Raw genomic sequence first — 21,665 nt, 5'->3', positions numbered from 1 at the left:
ATATATATATATATATATATATATATATATATATATATATATATATATATATATATATATACATATATATATATATATATATATATATATATATATATATATATATATATATATATATATATATATATATATATATATATATATATATATATATATATATATATATATATATATATATATATATATATATATATATATATATATATATATATATATATATATATATATATATATATATATATATACATATATATATATACATACATATATACATATATATATATATATATATATATATATATATATATACATATATATATATATATATATATATATATATATATATATATATATATATATATATATATATATATATATATATATACATATATATATATATATATATATATATATATATATGTGTGTGTGTGTGTGTGTGTGTGTGTGTGTGTGTATTAAAAAACTAAGAATATTAATCTTCTCGATTATTAATAAACCTGGCCTGCAAGTCGGGTTTATTGCTGCAATATATCTACCGAAGTGTGAAGAAAGTTCCTGTTCTCGCAAATAAAGTAAAATATTAACCAGAAATATTAATTTTTAAGTCAACACTAACAAAGACACCTTGCGGAAGTATAAAAATGAAGTGCAGAATTTTACCAGAAATACAATTTGCATGCGTAAACTATCAAAAACAGTCGAAAATTATACATATTGGATATATATGACCTCGTCACCATAGTACAGGAAAGCCAAACTGATAAAATAAATTTCAGATGATATATTTTCTCGAGAACGAGTTTTTTTTTTTTAAGAAGCACACACAGAGAGAGAGAGAGAGAGAGAGAGAGAGAGAGAGAGAGAGAGAGAGAGAGAGAGAGAGAGAGAGAGAGAGAGAGGGGCGACAGATAATCAGAGCAAAAGATAACCTGGTGACTTTCAGTTAATTTATTTGTTTTGTTATTGTAGCGCTTCTCGTTTTATGAATTCATTTTTAGTATTCAACACTTGAGAACATTTTGTGCTATAACAAAGAAACAATTTCCTAAATAAAATCAGATAATGCCAAATCTAATCTCCTGAGTTTATTAACAGCAATTTCAACATTTCCTTCCACTGTAAAATAATTCAGTTCTTTGTCTATTTCGCCATTTTTTTTATCATACAAGTAAAGCATAGTTTATTCCTTATAAATCAAGGAACACGGAGTCGAGAGAGACTTCAGAGTACGTAACTCTTATTTAAAACAACGGTCACATTCATACATATAAAATAAAGACCACGTCCTAAAAATTAAATCGATATATTTATTGTTTTCTGCATGAAGAATGAATCCTTAACAATCTATTTCGAAAGATAAACCAACCTTTACATCCATGCAAACATTTTTTGTGGATTTAATTTCACCGCGTTTGTACTGCCTGTGGTTGGTTGTGAGGGTCAACCGGTCTCCCCTCGCCACTATTGTTTCATATTCCCCTCTAAGGCTGCACTGAGGATGTTTACTCCCCTCTTACCACCTGAGAGGCTTCAGGTTAGATAGACCTGACAGTGGGTAACGATATTGTATTCCATAGGAAATCTTATACAAGGGAAGCGTGTTCCAACATTCCCAGAAGAAAATAATTGCAGTATTTTAGTTTTAGCTTATGGGAGGAAGGGTTATAAAATTCTTTATATTTTACATGAAAGTAGGAAAAACTTCAACTTCCTACATTGCATTTGCCACATCCTCAAAAGCTGTGGTCGTGTTATAAATATTTCGCAAACCAGGAAGAATCGGAAAGAATTCCGTAGTCTTCAAACCAGGAGGAATTAAGGAGGAATTCCGTAATCCGCAAAACCAAGAGAAATCGGAAGGAATTCCGTAATCGGCAAAGCAAGAGGAATCAGGAATTCCGTGCTCTGTGTTGAACTGTACTCATTGTGAGTTTTCTCTATCTGTTACTAGTAACTTAACGAATCCCCATTAATATAAAAAGCTTTCTAATGACTGTGGTGACAATTTGGATTCCTTCGTCCTAATTCATTATCATTCAAAATAAATTACAACACGATGTTATTTTTTTGGTATTTCTCTTCCACAGTGCATTAAGTATTAAAACGTGAGAGTTGTTAATTACTCGGTACATTAAGGTTTATATAAACAGACCGTTTACAATAGTGACTCAAGCTACTAATCCCTTGTTGTACAACTGCTTATGTAGAATTAGCTATTTAAATCTGAAATTTAAACACAGGCCTTTTATATTACTCTTTTACATGGCCTCTCTTGCAGTTCCCGTGAAAACGAAACCACCTTAATTACTAAATGTTCGTATATTTGAAAATAAACATCGCACACAAAGAAAAACTAATACACGAAACCTTTGTCTGGAAATGATTCAGTTCTCTTACATCTGACAAAACCCTTTTTGAATTTTTGTTGCAGTAAAGGCAGAAAAGCTTTCCGCTCTTCGTCCCTGGCCTTTTCTCAGTTGTATTTCTAACGTAGTATTTACTTTGACGACGAAAACTGAAACTGGGAATTCTCTTTCCATAAAACTATTCCTCTGGAAATTTGAGGCGCTCTCATTGGCCTGCTAAACAAATACGGTTACTCCACCGTATCCCTTATTACTCATTTTCTTACCCTTCATTTACTTCGTTACTGTTGTGGCTTTGCCTGCCTTCTATAATTCTTGTTTTACTTAAGTTTTTACAAATGACTAGCGCTTCGGTTAACTTACTGTAATTGAATCAATTTAAGAGACATATCCGATGAATTCCTTCATTTATCAGCATAATCTGCGTAGGCCGAGGTAGAAGGGGAAAACAAATCGATACAAATTGTATATTTTCCTAAATACGACGATTCTATTGTGCTAAGGTACCCAGAGAAAATTTTTTATGTATACTTGGAGAGAGAACTTACTTTTTCTTCCTCATATAAGGCTGTGAAACGCTGTGGTGTCCGAATTATAGCAATCGGAACGCATTCAGAACCACTTTTGTGTACATCTTTTTTTTTTTATTTAAATCAAATGCATTCTACACCATACAACAGTTCACAGCCTTCTGCCTACGCTAACAAAGTAAAATCTCAGGAAGACAATGTCTTCACATGCAGTCTCCAAGGATAGACTACTCATTACGGCTACTGCAAGTGGCTACTACATTCTTGTTGACTACCTTGTATGGACACCTTTTAGATTTTGTGATGCAGTCTCGCTGTGAGAAAATAACGCTAGCTCTCCAGATTTATTGTACCCTGAAAGTATCTGAGTGTAACTTTCCAGTGTCCCTATGAGGGGCTTGGAAACAAACTTGTTTCATTAGAGTTTCGAGATATAAATTAAATCGAATTTGTTCAAAACTCGACTAAACAGCTGATAAACATTCAGCTTTGGCACCTATCTATCACTGATAATTGTGATGGTCCAATACGTTTGGTAGGACATGGTTTTTATAGTTTGAGTACTAGAGTGTTTATTACTGCATTGCATAGACATGGATAGGAAACCCTGTATTGTGCCAGAAATTAATCGTCCCTTTCATTGAAGCTACAAAGTTTCAAAGGCGAAGTTAACGACAGCTTCCCCAAGGGCAAAGACAAGAGAAAGTTCGCCTAACTGTAAATTGAGGATGGCAGTACAGAACTGCAAGAACATGGTTTTTGCACTGGAGGCTTTCTTTTTGGAATTTGTCAACAGACATCCACGGAAACAGTTTATGATGCTGTTAAAATACATTGCCATTTAGCAGATCCCAGCATGCTTTACAGCATATCCCAAACACCACGAGCATCATTCATGTTCACGACTCTTTTAGACTCCACGTCACCTATCCAGGAAAAAGCCACTCTATTGCTTAGTAAATGACCACTGATGGCCAGGCATTAAAGCCTAATCATCAGCCCCAACATCCTTTGCGGTCATAGTAGGTGAAGAAATATGTCTGAACTCGCTCAAATAGTGAGTATATATCATGCCAGTACTTTCTTTACACAGGAGGCAGTTTAGAACCCCTAAGTCAAGATCATGAAATGGCCAATCAATATCCTATTCACCTTTCAGTAGAATGGACAGATTACCTGGCTTGCTTACCTTCTATGTGGCTTTGAGTGTACTACCTCATTCCTAGATTATATCACTGCTTATTCGATCTGCCCAGCAACCATCAAAGGAAGAGAATACTACCAGCAACTAAAACAAAACAAAAAACAAAAACAAAAAAAATCTAGGTGCACCCACACGCTCAGATCACAATGGGAAGCGAGAATGAGATGACACCAGAAGCGAGAACACCACAGACCACCAGTCTTACTGCTAGTAACCGAGAGTCCTTAATTCGGGCAATTTTCTTCGGCCAAAGGAGTGGAATGATGACACTATTATTAGCAGGCACAAGTTTCCAGAAGTAACATGTATACCGCGTGACCTCTGGTACAGTACACTATACGACTTAGGGTTTTGAGCGCAACTGCTTCAGAGGATATAGCAAAGAAATGAAAGCTATTGGAAACAGCAGCAATTACAAAAGGTCTCAAGGAACGAGCAGATTAAGGCTTGTACGACTCAAACGAGCAAAGGCAGCTGTTACATAATTTCCCATATATCAAACTGGTATATTTAATATAATTGTCTGAACTACATCATCAAAACGGCTTCTTCCATTAGTATCTTCTATATAATTTTAAAATGCACTGGGTATCCATGTATTTTATGTTCGTAACGGCGACAGTCTACAATTATGACTATAACCACGATAATCTACATTATTGGTAATAACGGTAGTTTACAATGAATAAATTTTTAACAAGAATAGTCTAAAATGAATCAACTTTATTTGTGGCAATGGTGGTCTACAATATACTTTACTTGCAGCAACCTTTGTCTACAATCAAACGATTTGGAATAAAGACAATCTCCAATCATAAACTTTACTTGTAACAGAGATTGCTACAATTAACGAACTTTGCAACAACGTTGGTCTACATTTAATAAACTATCTGTAACAAGGACAGTCTACAATTAATAAACTCCATCCTTCGACTTGCCATCATCCAGCCTGGGGTCACCCTCAACTTGCCATCATCCAGCCTGGGGTCACCCTCAATGATCCCTGGTGCCCTTCTCAGTTCAAGGTGATCTTGCCCTTGTTTCAGAATGCAAAACGAAAACATCTTGGTTCGAGTTTCGGGACCATACTGCACATCATTAGTGACAGGACCTGCCGTCTCGACAATCTTATATTACTGTCATTTTTGACGGTGCGATACACCAGTTCGATTAAGAAGTTGTGTATTGCATAATTATTTCATTCCTGCTAAACAAACCTGAAACTTGAGTCCACTGCAAATTACTTTTACAATTACTAAACGTGTCATTTTAGACTTCACACTGCCTTTGCATACAAATTAACTTAAAAATATATAACCCTCTAAAAATAAGTTTAAATACCAAAATCTTCAGACACATGGTTTTCAGCAACTGATGTCAAATCATCGCAACAAAGTGTAAAAAAACTTTTGTGGAACTGCAATGAAACTTATTCTTTCTGATTTACTAAATAATTAGTAAAACAAAAACACAGAAAAAAATTACATTAGAAGTGAATTTTCAAATTAAAAATCTTCTCATAAAATGCAAGGTTGCGCTTTTCAACGGTCAATATACCCTAAATTTACACATCTCTAAAGCATTGATGTGCTGCTCTTAAGAAAAACAACATAGGGAGTCAAAAGCGTCAACTGAACACTCATAAATATCACCAAATCTTTAACAAAATGATGCAGCTGGCTAATTTTACTGACACTTAAAGCAATTTCAGTTTCTTTACTCATAAATTAAAGCGAAATCTTGGAAACATGACTGACTAGATTTCAATCGAGCAATTTATTACTTACAAAGAATTTACCCTGCTCTTCATGGAAATGATGCAGTTGCATTTCTTACAGGGCACAACAATTTTCCCAGTCTTCAAGTTGAAGGTTGCATGATAGGGGTGAAGGAAATGCCCCTTTGGGCATCTGTCAACAACTTCCTCTTCCACTACAGGAGACAGTCTTAAATCTGTATCACTGAACTCAATTTCTTCAACGTCGATATTATCGCAATTCGCAAGCTGTAAATCTTCACTGGATAAAATTTCTTCGCCATTAATATTTCCCGTATTGAGAAGCGGCTCACTAGGCTTGTCCAGTTCATTCGGTTTTATACCTTCGTCAGTATTTTCGTCTCCTACAAGAGCCTTACATTCAACCTTAGGAGAGGGAAGGAGTTCCTTCTTCATCTTAGTAAACACAATTTCAATATCATCGCATTTTTCAAGTTCAAAGTCTTGCAGAGGGAAATCTTCAATTACGACTTTTTCGTCCATATTTTGAGAAGGCGCAGCAGCCTCATATGTAAATGTATCATTTAAATCAATTTCGACATCATCGCATTTCACATCTTCAAAAAATGTAAGTGGGGAATTTAATATTTCAGTTTTACTGAGGACATCATTTGTGGTTTTCGTGCTTAAACATGGAGGGCCCGTAACACCCTCTTTGTTTACAGCCACTAGAGGATTTCCGTTACCGGTATGAAAGGCAACTTCCCTTCTATCATCTTGCCCGTGGTGCGAGTCATCTTCTCGCTTGAGATTCGATACATAAAAACTTGAGGAGGTTAAATGCAAGGGAATTCTACTAGCTCTACTGGACTCGCCTTGTGTTTTCTTATCGTAATCCCCCTCCAACTTTCTCCTCTTGTGGTGACCAAATAATGAATCGCGGCTTTGTAGGACGTCGCCGATACTTGCCCTGTCTTTCACGTTACCAGGTAAATCTTCGTTTAAAGTTCGTTCTAATGGAACTTCCTTGAACTTTGACGAGAAAGTATCACCCGGAAAATTCTCCTTCTCCTCTACTTTTGCATTTCTCACATCAGACAAACATTCCTCAAAAAACTCATTACGAAGGATACCCTCGCCCAGTGTATTACATTTATTCGTGGATAACTGCACCTCTTCCTGATAAAAATAATCTGTTTTTATAATGAAATTATCCGGGTCACAGTCAGAATTATATCTATGGCTAGACTGACAAGGATTTTCCTCAATTTCGGCTGCTATGTTCCTTCCTGCTAACACATTACAAGAGCCTTCTACAATCTCAGGCCGCTCTTCACTTACATTAGTTCCCTGCACTAAATCAGGGGGCATGGATTTTGTTAAATAATCTTGCTTCTTACCGATTTCGGTGTTATTATGGTGTGGTTGCGACGTTACATTGTTAACTTGCCTGTTAACACGGCCGGTAGAAGTCCTCCAGATTCCCTGGTCTGTTGCTGGTTGAGAGCCCTTGCTCAGTGATTGATTTTGTGAACCATCCTCAAAGCACATTGTGGGATAATGCCAAGATGAGCGAAGTTCTCCTTGTGACGGAGGAGCTGAAGAATAAAGGCTATTCTGGGTCTGATAATTGTAATTATTACTCCTCCAATTCTGCACAGGTCTTGCAATGGCATTAGGAGTTTTGCTAGAGGTTACCTGTCCTGATCTCTGTTCTGATATTGTCCGGTTCACACTATCTCTATAGGACCCATCTTGTAAGCATATTCTTGGAGCATTGCTCAATGACTGAGGATTTCCCTGTGATGCTGCCATGCTCAGAGAAAGCCCATTCTGCTTTTGGGAATTGGTAACCACAAGAAATTTCACAGGAATATAAAGAGCATTACTTCCGTTCAGTTCACTTACCGTTGAAGCAGTTTTGTTGTAGTGATTTATTGCTAAAGCCTGCTTATTTTGTATGTACGATTGCTCTGTTGGGGCACCATTCAAACCTTGTACTTTTCTTGTAGACTGAGAATATACAGGAAATGTAGAATTTGATGAGTGTCCGTGCCAATTCTCTATAAATTTTGTATTTTCAGAGCCAGGCCTAACAGGCATCAGTAAACCTGTACCATTTTCCCGTCTGTCTGGAATGTTCAGTGAAATTCTTGGAAAATTACAAGGATTAATAGGTACAGAAGGCCTTAAGCTTTGAGCGTTGGGTGTCAGTGTGCTGTGGTTCCTTAAAGGTCCAGGGGCAGGCGTTGACGAATCTTTCGGTCGAGAATTTTCCGTTCTACGGAAGGAAATGTTAGAAAGATAGTCAACTTGAGTTTCATACGCGAATGGCACCGGACCATTTCTGTTTGAAAAAGTCTTCATTTGACTTATATTGGGTGAGCTTACTTGGCTCGTTCTATCACTGCAGAACTCATCACGACCTGCTAAATAAGAGTAGTTATTGTGATAATAGTTGTAAACATACGGATGGTGACTTTCTCTATGGGTCTTTCTATTACTAGAGCGCCAATTTTGATCAGGTACGTAAGAGTCACTGGAGCGATTGTTACGATAAGCGTATGGGTTGTGGCGTCCTCTGCAGTTATCTATAAATCTTTCTTGTTGTACGCAAGGCGACTGGGTCCAATTCATTTGGCGTAAAAACTCACCATTATGTGGTACATGTGACGCATTCATCGGGTGCCCAAAACCAGCATAGGGCCCTGCCCAGTTACAGTTATCAAACTGGCCTATGTACGACATCTGGAATGCAGATAGAAAATACAATTTATGCTACTGGTACACTTAAAACAGTGTCAAAAGATTTACAAGGCATCAAGACAATTTTACTTTCGTGGGGAGTTACCTTTTCTGAAAATTTCCAAATTCTGTATACTTCGAGTTATGGACGATACTAGTGGTATCCCAGTTGGCAGCAGTGAGGCGGTTGTCAAAGTACTTGTGCACTTTTCTGAGCAAGTAAGTGGTACCTTCAACGCTGACAACAGGAAAACTAGCCAATCCCTCGTCGATAGCCTTAGAGAATTCCCAGCCTAGACCTTGATCACAGCTTTTGTGATAACGACACGAAAATACCCTGAGAGATGCAGATAGCCAATGATCAGTAACTACGTCATTCAGCTTTTCAGTAGCTACCTTACTCAACTGTTACAAGACAACTCCTTTGAAAATTATGTGTAAAATAATAATGATGGTTAGGCAATACACAACACTGAACCATATTTATATTCTTTTAAACCGGCCGAGTCAGCAAAAATGTGGAACAACATTTAGTAAAGGAAACCCTCTTGGAGGTGATCAAATTTTTTTTTTTTTTTTTTAAGTTCTTACTTGACCTATAATTAAGGCCTAGACTGGCAGTCACTAAAAAAAAAAAAAATTAATACCAGTTATAAATAGATGATGAATATGACGGCTCAAGTCTAATTTTACAGATATTAAGATTATGTAGAGCTTCATACCTTCATCATTAGCAGATGGATTGGCAGACAAAATGACAGGCTAGACAGAATATAGGATTGAGGCCAAAGGCCAAGCGCTGGGACCTATGAGGTCATTCAGCGCTGAAATTGACAGTAAGGTCGTTTGAAAGGTGTTGACAGGAGGAAAAACCTCGCAGTTGCACAATAAATAAATTGTTAGGGGGCGGGTGGAAAGGAAGATGAAAGAAAGAATACGAACGGAAGTACAGTAAAAAGGAATGACAGGGGTTGCAGCTAGGGGCCGAAGGAACGCAGCGGAGAACCTTAAGTAATGACAGGAACTGATATAATTACGATCTGAGTGCTCACAGCTGCTATAGTGTGACAGATCCCACTGACATTTCCTGTGATAAAACTGTTGTGATTAAATTCCTAAATGATCGAAATTGCGATGAGCCAATTTATAGGCATAAAAACCTGCCCTTCTATCACAAAAGACTCCGAGACTAAATAGTTGAAGTTAAAATTCATATTTTAAAATTCATATTTTAGTTTTGTGTCAACTTATCTGTCCGCATAGGTGGTTTTCATTTCCCTGGGCCATGAGGATTAGAAGTTTTAAACGGTGATTATCCTAAATACTTTCCACAGACAAAATGCATTAGGTTCAGTTGCTTCATTCGGTTAAAAAAAGCGCAAAAGTGTGCTTTCCATTTCAAATAGTCATAAATATACTTAAATAAAATATTCCACGATATACGGATTTTAAACATCATATTTGTATACAAGCAATCATAAACAAGAATGTAAGTACAAAAAAATAAAAGCATAATATTCATATATAAACACAAGTTCAATACAAATATTCAGGATTTTACCAAAAAATACATTTAATATATGTAAAATGGTTAAATATAACAGTATTTAAAAAAATACAAATGTATTAAATATACATGTAACAAATATAAGCAAATTTATAAGTATGCAAATTTTAGTATAAAAATATAATAAACTAATGAATCACATCAAAATACAAATAACGAAATAAATAAATGGCCCTAATAAAACTTAGGTTCTAATCTTGATAAGCAATACCTATCTTTAAATTTCATTATGCTTACTCACCGTCACTGTTTTGGATAACCTCAATGGACCCTTTCTCAACTTCAGGCAGAAAGTGTATATTCTGAAAAGGAAGAACAGAGTCAAAAACTTTCATAAAAACAGTCAAGGACGGCAAAAACATGGATAACTAATCCACAAAAACACTGTGCATGAACAGAAGTTTGAAAAATTTGCTTCAACACTCCCTTCAAGAACCTTAGGAATGACTGCATTTAAACAATCAAAAATGAAAACTGCTGAGCACTTTTTAGATGGTTAGACAGTGTCATATCTGGTGATCCACTAATTCTCTCAAAACAGGGTATGGTAATGGTTGTTGCTAGTGTCTATGTGCTGAAGAATGTTTTATTTGTTCAGAAAGCAATATGCAGGTTATAATTTTTTTTTTTTTTTTTTTGTAGATAATTTGACAGTTTCTTCTTAGTGTAAACACATTCTTACACTAATACAAAAACCCAAGCCATCACATACTTTTCAAGCCTTGGTTTCACTTTTTTGTTTTTGTTTTTGAGTGTTTTTAAAGTTATGGTAGGCTTGGTTGAGCATTTTTTGGTGAGGTTAAGTAAGGCAGCCTTGTTGGGCAAGCATTTTGAGCGAAGTTACACAGGTTATGGTTCAAAGATCCCAGACTCTACGGTCAGGTAGATTGCTGCATTCTTATTAAGGTTAGGATTGGCATTTGACTCATTGATCTCAGTCTACACAGAGCTTCCATCCCTGCTGGGATGAGGTTAGGTTAGGCTAGGGAGGTTGCTGCATTCTTGGTGAGGTTAGGATTGACATTTGACTCGTAATGTTCAAAGGTTATGGGGATGTCCAGTAAAAGATAATCTCAGTCTAGGCAGAGCTTGTATCCATCCCAACTGAGATGAGGTTAGGTTAGGCTAGGCAGGTTAATGCACTCTTGATAGGCTTAGGAGTGGCATTCAACTCAATGTTCAAAGGTTATGGGGATGTATAGGAGGAGATGGTCTCAGTCGAGTCATAGTTTCGCATCCCAACTGAGGTTAGGTTAGGTTAGGCAACATTCTTGGTAATGATTGAGATTGGCATTTGGTTATGGTTAAGATTGGCATTTGACTTGGTGGTTAAAGGCTATGAGGTTAGTTGTACAAGGTGAGATTATACCAGTCTAGGCAGAGTTTGCATCCCAACTGAGGTGAGGTTGGGTTAGGCTAAGTTGGATTATTACATACCTTTTCAGTCTTTTTGGTGCTACAATACATGCATAAAACATTTTTTCCAGGCACTTCTTTTGTATATTTTTTTCTTTATACCATATTTCTTACCACCAATGGTTGCTTCTGTGTACTCGTCCAAAAAACAAGTTTCCAGCTGTGCCCAATAATATGCAAATGAGAATACCCTTGTAAAAATGGTTTTTCTAGTCTTCATTTGCTTCCAATGAATGTTGTATCTGCTCTCTGAAATCCATACTCCTTGAGTTTGGGACAGCTTCTGTAATTCATAAAACTGGATTTCCAGGAAAAACAAATGCTTTAAAACATTAAAATTCACCAGAAAGCCTCAACTTAGCAGGAATAAACTCTTACCTAACCTAACCTAAGGCATCAGTTCCTAACCTGACATTGGAACTCCCTCCAATCTAACCCAACCTAAAGCACCATAAATCTTACAACACTTACAGAAAGGTTAGTCCTTATGGCAACATTTAAACTTGCTGTTCTTACAATATGCACACTCACGCAATTACCAAACATCGTGCAGAAGCCTCCACCACTAACAAATTTCACGTACAAATTTCAAGAATATTTCCAAACTTCACAAACTTATACCCATTCCCAAATTTTGCAAACAAGGTCATTCCATTACTAAATTTTCTGCACAAATTCACTGATATTATCAAAATTCACCCACAAACTGTTCCCATTTCAAAACTTTGTGCCATTACCAAACTTCACAAACAAGCTTGGAGACATATCTAAGTCTCACACACAAGCTTGGAGACATATCTAAGCTTCACACACAAAATCATGTAATTCAAGTTCAAACTAACTTGTAGAGCTGCAGAACTTCAAACTCATGAACTTATCAAAGTTATCTACGGTAGAACCCACTAAATGTTTCTTTTATAAATGCTACAAAAAGCCTTCCAGCTCTCTTAAAAAGAGTAGATAACCTTAATGTACAAGAATAATCCATCTTACTTGTTATAATGCTGAACATTGTAATTGGTTCAAATGTTTGGTTCAAATCTATCTTACATGTTATGGTGCTGAACATTTAAACCAACTCCAAATCATAGAGGTAAATAATTGAAAACTTAACCCAGGATTGGTTATGGTATTGCATGAACTGAACCCAGATTGGAAACGGTGGGAAAAGTGATTGCAGACTTGACACAGGATTGGTTGAATAAGGCTAGGCAAGCTGAATCTGTATCAGTTATGGCAGGGATGCAATTGTAGACTTGATCAAAGATTGCCTGAATAAGGTAACATGGACTTAATCCAGATCAGAAGTGACAAGGTAGGCAATCACAGATTTGACTCAGGATTCTTCAAATAAGGTCATGTGCTAAATAAGGTCGCATGAACTGAGACTAGATTGGAAATGGCAGGGAAAGCAGCTCTTGTCTTGACCCAGGACTAGCTGAATGAGGTTGGGTGGACTGAATCCAGATCAGGTATATCAGGGCAAGTGTTCAAAGACTTGACCCAGCCCTGGTCGAATAAGGTAATGTGGAAATAGCAGGGAAAATTATCACAAACTTACTTGACCTGGAACTGGTTAAGCAAGATCGTGTGGATGGAAACTAGACTTGACCCAGGGTCAGCTTAGGAATGAAATCAGGTGTGTGCTATCAAGATCAGCAGCCCAAGCTATCAAAGGCTTGACCCAGCACTGACTGAATGAGGTCACATACGTCAAACCCAGGTAGGAAATGGTGGGACAAGCACTATCAGAATTTACCCAAATTTGGCCAAATGAGGTCACGTAGACTGAATCTAGATCAAAGATGGAAAGGCAAGAGACTGCAGACCTTGCACGGGATTAGTCAAATGAGGTCACGCGGTTTCAAAGTGACGTCACATCTCCATGAAGAGTCGACGAGTAACTCTTGTGATTTCCTTCCAAGTGGACGATAAAGGATATGAATTTAAGAGCAAATAGAAGAACAATGGACGTTTGGGAGGGATGTGTTAAAAATTAAGTTATTGTCCAGCTCCGCATAACAATATACCGTGGTGTGCTCCAACAATCACAGGAGAGAACGCAAATTTTAGTAGCTGGAAAATTTCATGGTTTATTTTGTTTTTATTTTGTCAGTAAATTAATGGTCTCCCATTACTCACAACGCTTTTGGAAACTACAAAAATTAACTTTAATTTCTCTGAAACAAAAAGTCTCCCAAAAGTCTTCAAACATCTCACATAAAATTGAAGTTAGTTTCTTATTTTATTTATGTAACTTATTTAATATTATGCTTGTATAATTGACACTATGCTCTTATATACGCCATCATACTTGATTGTAAAAGGATAAATGGGACACTGGTGCCTTAAAAGCAAATGTTCATTCTTCTTGAGTTGTGACTTCACCCATCATCGGAATTATTAATTTTACATTAAAATACATTCCAAAAAAACTTCCTTGCCATTCCACTTCGTATACAGATTTGGTTTTACTAAAATCAATAGAATTTCATATATACAGTTTGTGTCTTGGCATTCTTGAACTATATGAAGGAAAATTCTACTATATGGGGAGATATCCTTTCTTCTTTCCATTGTAATAATTCACAGTCTTTTTGTTACCCTGTGAACAAACTAAAATTAGCTGCCAACTGGCAGCTTGCCTCTGTTGCTAGCACAGAGTCTGGACGTTCACAACAGGCCAGCCTCCCGAAGCCTTCACGCCATAACCACACTGGTGACTTGAATGGCTGGCCTAAGGCTGTCTTAAATAAAAAGGTCCGTGGGACTGGATTAACCCAACCGCAGGCCGAACTTTTACGGTTGTTAACATCCGAGCTCACCAATTCGATTACAATAGTCTTCTCGCTTAGGTCTACAATGACTAGACCTACGGAGGTGTTCAAGTTTTCCTCGGATCTACCACTCGAGACAACGTAGGGTAGTAACAACATTGGCAAAGTCGACCAATACACACAAAAAAATATATATATATCTTTAAGTAAAGAGAAATGTTACCACAAGACTGACGTGAGGTAAAGCTGGGAAAAATATAATCCCAGGCGTGTCCTTTACTTGGATAATCATTTTTTTTTCTTAATATTTTAACACGGGATCTACAACTCTCAGCACCAATGCTTTCATTTTATGGTCTCACTCGTGTAAAACCAACTTGATCACTTCGGGACTGCTCTATTAAAGCAAGCCTTTCAACACGACTGCTCGATAACCAGCGAACGATAGCGTCTTTAACTTCATCGTATTCCGAAATGCTCGCAAATTGTTCGAGATTTTCTCTTCAAAGTTGAATTCGATATCGTTTACCTCATTCCCAGATGTTATTTTCCTCAGATGTTATTGGCACTTAGTTTAAGACACTTGCATGCACCTGTTTGCAAGGTGCAAGTATGAGGTAAAAGACAGCATCGTTCAAGGAAGCATACTTTGAAGCCTAGTAAGACTTCCTTTTTTTAACATTTCAACTGAGGTAATTTTATTTTTTCAAGACGCCTCGAGTGAAAAAATTATAAGCCTACGCAAGCCTTTTCCCAGCACGCTCAACTTTTCCATTCACCTAATTTTGCAAAGCCTATTTTTAAAACAAGAACATTCATCACTGCAACACCGTGGTAAATAACAAAAATAATATTAATAACGCCCCTTTATAATCCAATAGGAGAACGTGTACGTAATTCAGTCCCAATCCCTTACAAGATTTCGTCACGTTATCCACAAGAAGAAGAAGACACTGCACCGCAGACAATACAAGTCGTTGAAACACCAGATCTGTTACTGTCTACTCGCGCACTTCTCGAGAATGTAAACTCTCCCTAACCGCAGACAACCAATCAAATCGAAGGGATTACAGAAGATGGGTACACGGTCAGTCAGACGGCAGTTAGATAAACGACTTAACGACCATCAGGCCGCTGTTAATGCAGGTTGTTTATCATGGTTTGTTTCGCCTTCAGTCCTGCTTTCTCATATGTGAATCTAGATGTGGAATACAATCACATTCTTTTCTAAGCTGTAAAGTCGTGCAATTGATGTCGTGCCAGTATGAACATTTATTTTTAAAAATAAACAAAATATCGTTGTCACAACTCTCGGGTAGTTGAATCGCTGTAGTTGCGCTGCTGTTGACAACTTCTTTCGACTGGTATGTAAACACTTTCTATTCGGTCGCTGTGAGATAGGCAGGGGAGCGTCTCTCTGTGACGGTCTCGTGCGCTGGGTGTAATTCGTAACCTGAAAATTATTGTGTAACTATTCATCCGGGAGCAATATAATCTTATATTTATTTTTATCCGCGCCAATCGACGATTGTATTCCCTGGAAGACGCAAAAGCAAATTAGTACAGCGTTTTCATAAGAAAGGGGAGTTTTTCGTTTCATGTGGATCAAGCGTCGGTGACATTTTACATCCTAGGCTACCGAAGGAATTATTTTGGAACTTCAGCGAGAGTTAACGAGACGAACATTTTTTCGAAACTTATTTTGAGGGTCAACGGCAATTAAGTTTATCTGTAAACCACAAATTTGGTAAGTTACAACAAATTTATATATATATATATATATATATATATATATATATATATATATATATATATATATATATATATATATATATATATATATATATATATATATATATATGTATATATATATATATATATATATATATATATATATATATATATATATATATATATGTATATATATATATATGTATATATATATATATATATATATATATATATATATATATATATATATATATATATATATATATATATATATATATATATATATATATATATATATATATATATATATATATATATATATATATATATGTATATGTATATGTATATATGTATATGTATATATATATGTATATATATATATATATATATATGTATATGTATATATATGTATATATATATATATGTATATATATATATATATATATATATATATATATATATATATATATATATATATATATATATATATATATATATATATATATATATATATATATATATATATATATATATATATATATATATATATATATATATATATATATATATATATATATATATATATATATATTGATGTGGTAACTCGTTAATTTACCACAGATCAATTTATATATATATATATATATATATATATATATATATATATATATATATATATATATATATATATATATATATATATACCACTGGACTACGCGTTTGGTCATTGTACGGATACTTAATAATACGGACTGTTTGTCCAAGAAAGCTTGTAACTTTTTTCTGAATAAATACACCATTAGATACCATCCAGTTTGAATGAGATCCTTTCAGTAATTCTACTAATGCCCAGAACAATTGTGTATGTGACAAATATTAATATATATATATATATATATATATATATATATATATATATATATATATATATATATATATATATATATATAAATATATATATATATAAAAACTAAGAAATGCAAAAGGAAAGAGACGTACCTTGATTGTGCCAAGATCTATTGTGCCTACTTTTGCTGTCGAAAATCTCATTATAATAGGTAGCCTAATATTCACTTTGAACACCATTAAGGAACTTCATTTCATTTACCCAATCACCTAATTAATACCAATTGACAAGAAATGGAGTCCGAAAGATGAGAAAGTTCCACCGTTTAAAGCAAAGGAGATGAAGATGGGAAATGCCGCAGTCAAGAAATGGTGTTAAGTAAACCCGTAACAACCTGAAGTCTTGCCAGCCGGGGGGCCACTATAGCGGATCGGGGGTTTGGCACCTGGGCACGTGGCCCCACCAATGAAAAATAATGACAAAATAATATTGACGATTTAGATAATAGCAACGTAAATGAGAAATATAAAACAGGAAAAAATAAAAGATCTATTATAGAAATAATATATATAATGAAAATTAGTGGCGCCCCAATGAAATTTTTCTGGATCCGCTAGTAACGGGAGTAACAATAAAAGACATCCCATGGTCAAATATTCAGTGACCTTTTGACCAGTACACTTCCACGAATACTTTATCCAAAAAAGTTAACTAGCCATAGGAGGTTATCCAGAGAATGATTATACATTTTTCAAGATCTGTTCCTCTTGAGGTTACTGACACATAAAGACAGACTAACGCAAAACATGAACTCATTGAAACTTTATTTAGCAGATGAAGTGATAATTGTGCTGAAGACCATAGCAGGAGCAGCGTCAGTACCGATAAAGAAAAATTCTCTCTCTCTCTCTCTCTCTCTCTCTCTCTCTCTCTCTCTCTCTCTCTCTCTCTCTCTCTCTAGTACCGATAAAGAGAAAGGCACCAAATCTCTCTCTCTCTCTCTCTCTCTCTCTCTCTCTCTCTCTCTCTCTCTCTGATTACCTTTGTTTTGAGCCTTTGACGGACTTTAAACTCTCTCTCTCTCTCTCTCTCTCTCTCTCTCTCTCCTCTCTCTCTCTCTCTCTCTCTCTCTCTCTCTCTCTCTCTCTCTCTCTCTCTCTCTCAATTATTACCCTTGTTTTGAGCCTTTAAGAGTCTTGATCTTAAAATCCGCCCCCACCTCTCTCTCTCTCTCTCTCTCTCTCTCTCTTTCCCTCTCTTTCTGTGTGTGTGTGTGATTACCCTTGTTTTGAGCCTTTGGCAGTCTTGATCTTTAAAACTCTCTCTCTCTCTCTCTCTCTCTCTCTCTCTCTCTCTCTCTCTCTCTCTCTCTCTCTCTCTCTCTCTCTCCCCCCCCCCTGATGACCAATCCTTTGAGTAGAGAAACTAAAGTTCATCATCAAATCATCACTGTATACCTTAAGACAATGATCTCGCTCGACATTTGCTGCACTCCACTCCCTTTCATAAATGAGCGGCCACCGGATTTTACAACGGCTGCCTCACAGAACCCAGCAGGCTTTGGAAAGCATTCAGGAGTACTCGTGTGTTTAACAGACTGCATAGTCCCTTGATTCGCTTCCTAATTCAAAGCTTCTTTCTTCCATCTGACTTTCCAACCCCCTCTACTGTACCAACAATTGTTTCACAGTGCAACTGCGAGGTCCTCCTTCCGTCACACCTATCAAACCACCTTACTGCCAATTTCCGTTTCTGCGCTGAATGACCTCATAGGTCCCATGCGCTTGGCCTTTGGTCTAAATCCTTTAATCCGTAATCTATCTGTCTATCAAAGCTTCTTCCGTAATATGTTCCTCACTGAATTCAGGAGAACGATCAGCCGATCTTGCAATGAATATCTGAACGCCACTTTTGACGAAATCTAACGTAACAGGCTCTGACCTTACCGACTGAGCTGATGCTTCACTTTGCAATTCATTAATCTCTAAACTCATCTCCACTGCATTCGCAACGAGAGGGGGGAGAGAGAGAGAGAGAGAGAGAGAGAGAGAGAGAGAGAGAGAGAGAGAGAGAGAGAGAGAGAGAGAGAGAGAGGAAGGGACAAAAGATAACTGAACAAACATAATGGAATAACATGAGAAAGAGGACAAGCGTTACAGCCAGCCTATCTTTTATCCCATCCCTGAGACATTAAAGAAAAGGTAGTGTTTATGAATATATATATATATATACATTAAAGAAAGGTAGTATTTATGAATATATATATATATATATATATATATATATATATATATATATATATATATATATATATATATATATATATATATATATATATATATATATATATATATATATATATATATATATATATATATATATATATATATATATATATATATATATATATATATATATATATATATATATATATATAGTTAAAAACATATTTTTAAGGAGAAGGTTCAAGCTGCAATCTCTGCTAAATGTTCTTTATGTATGTCCACTAAAAACTTATTTGGTTTCCGACTGTATCTTGAAGGAAAGGTTAGTATTTTATGCTTACCTCCTGTGGCCCAATACTATGGCAGAATAGACGGTCAAGCATTAAAGTATCTCTCTCTCTCCCTCTCTCTCTCTCTTCTTCTTCTTCTTCTTCTTCTTCTTCTTCTTCTTCCTCTTCTTCTTCTTCTTCATATTTATTTGTTTTCTGTGATATTGCAGAACCTAGGAATTACTGAAGGCTCTGTATAATGAGGCCTGAATGACACTAGTCTGAAAATATAGAGAAAAGTTTTTATTTCGTTTCATTAATATCCTAATCCACCTTAAAGGTTGGTGGAAAAGTGGACGAAGAAACGATAAAAAAAAAGCCAAATACGAAGAATATTGGAGTTATACGTGTAAAAGGATAATTATTGAGAAAATCAAAACAAATAAGTTGTGTAGAAAGTCTTGTGATGTGCGTTAATAATCTACATAAAGGTGACCTTTTGGAGACGTTGGTCGCAAAGGTCACTCTGGGCGAAAAGGTCAAAATGGTCATTTTTATCCTACATAACTAGCCGTCCTTGACCTTACCTTCGAGTTGGTATATAATTGAAGCTCCTATAAATATTTCTCTCTGTAGAGGGCTGGTGCCCTTACTTTCACCTAAAGGCGCTCTCTCTCTCTCTCTCTCTCTCTCTCTCTCTCTCTCTCTCTCTCTCTCTCTCTCTTCTCTAGCTTTTTTCTATGTGGCCTCTAGCACCAAGAATTCTCTTTGTAGAAATCTAATGTCTTTACTTTGCTGGAAGACTCTCTCTCTCTCTCTCTCTCTCTCTCTCTCTCTCTCTCTCTCTCTCTCTCTCTCTCTCTCTCGCTTTATGTAGCTTCTAACACTGAGCACTAACTTCTCATTTTTATGATGTTTATTTAAAAACCAAAATAATAAAGAGGCGACAAACCAAGATTTAATCTTTATATTTCTGTTTACATTCTGAAGTAAAATCAAGATATGCTGAAAACACAACTATACTCTGGCTGTGAGACTCGAAGGCGATTTAGCCCTGCTGCCATATTTTCTCAATGCCATTTAAACTTTCCAGGAAAAAAGGTGATAATTTGGTAGATTTGGCATTTCTTTTGAGCGGCGCTGCCATTTCATTGCGTGTGGTTTAGAGTCTTTCAAGCACTCTAAGATCGCTAGGGTGGGGCGAGTAAGGATTAAAAGTTTGCCTTGTTAGAGCTTGCTCAAGTGAAATAAAAAAATTTTTTATTCATTTAAAGGCAATATCGAATGATATTTGACTTAATATACTTTCCACACCAACCTAATTTATTTTCATAAAAACAAAGAGATGTGGCTCAATTTTTGGCCGCCCCTGCCAAACCTCAGTTTCGCTGATACGTGTGTATATGTGTGTGTATGAACAAAGTTATACCCACGATGCTTTCCTTCGTGGCTGTAACTTTCTTCGTATAATCATCACGTTTTTACCTCTTCGTGGTTTAAAACCAAACATATATATATATATATATATATATATATATATATATATATATATATATATATATATATATATATATATATATATATATATATATATATATATATATATATATATATATATATATATATATATATATATATATATATATACCTTTGTTGGCATATATGTTCATACATAAATAATATAGATATGCATGCATCCAATACTTTAAAACAAGTCACTGGTAAGTAACAGCAAATAGCTTGACAGCACTCTCGAACACGACCATTCTCAGGATTAGCCTTAACCTCGAGTTATTCCTAAAAGCGTACCTTTTTGGATTAGGATTAAATACCTCCTTGGGCAAGATGGGAAACAGGCCAACGCCTCTAGTTATATGAAAGTCTCAACCTTTCGAAGCTAGACTATAGATGATTAAACCTCGTGAAATGAACCTCCAGTCTGGTATAAAAGGGAAACATGAAGAGATCAACTATACATAAAAAAAACAAGTAGAAAACGCTCCTCAGTTTTTTTCGGCGCAATCGAGTTTTCTGTATATCGTATAATCAAGGCCACCGAAAACAGATCTACCTTTCGGTGGTCTCGATATGGTGCTGTACAGGCAGCGGCCCATGAAGCTTTAGCCACGGCCCGGTGGTGGCTTGGCCTATATCGTTGTCAGACTCACGACTATGGCTAAATTTAACCTTAAATAAAATTAAATCTACTGAGGCTAGAGAGGTGCAAATTGGTATGTTTGATGATTGAAGGGTGGGTGATCAACATTCCAA

The 21,665-nt window shown here is 35.8% G+C and overlaps 1 protein-coding gene across 1 annotated transcript; it reads right to left on the bottom strand.

Moving 5' to 3' along the window:
* Positions 1 to 4,808: 4,808 nt before the first annotated feature.
* On the bottom strand, positions 4,809 to 15,322 carry LOC136844878 (uncharacterized). The gene is made up of 4 exons (XM_067114154.1): positions 15,239 to 15,322; positions 10,371 to 10,431; positions 8,669 to 8,899; positions 4,809 to 8,565 (listed from the first exon to the last, which is right to left on the bottom strand). The coding sequence occupies exon 4, from the start codon at positions 8,563 to 8,565 to the stop codon at positions 5,884 to 5,886; it is 2,682 nt and encodes an 893-aa protein (XP_066970255.1). The 5' UTR covers positions 8,669 to 8,899; positions 10,371 to 10,431; positions 15,239 to 15,322; the 3' UTR covers positions 4,809 to 5,883.
* Positions 15,323 to 21,665: the final 6,343 nt, after the last annotated feature.

This window comes from Macrobrachium rosenbergii, chromosome 2, assembly GCF_040412425.1.
Source record: "Macrobrachium rosenbergii isolate ZJJX-2024 chromosome 2, ASM4041242v1, whole genome shotgun sequence".
Classification (NCBI taxonomy): Eukaryota; Metazoa; Arthropoda; class Malacostraca; order Decapoda; family Palaemonidae; genus Macrobrachium; species Macrobrachium rosenbergii.
Note: the sequence above shows the minus strand (reverse complement) of the source record. Positions and strands in the feature narration are given on the sequence as shown.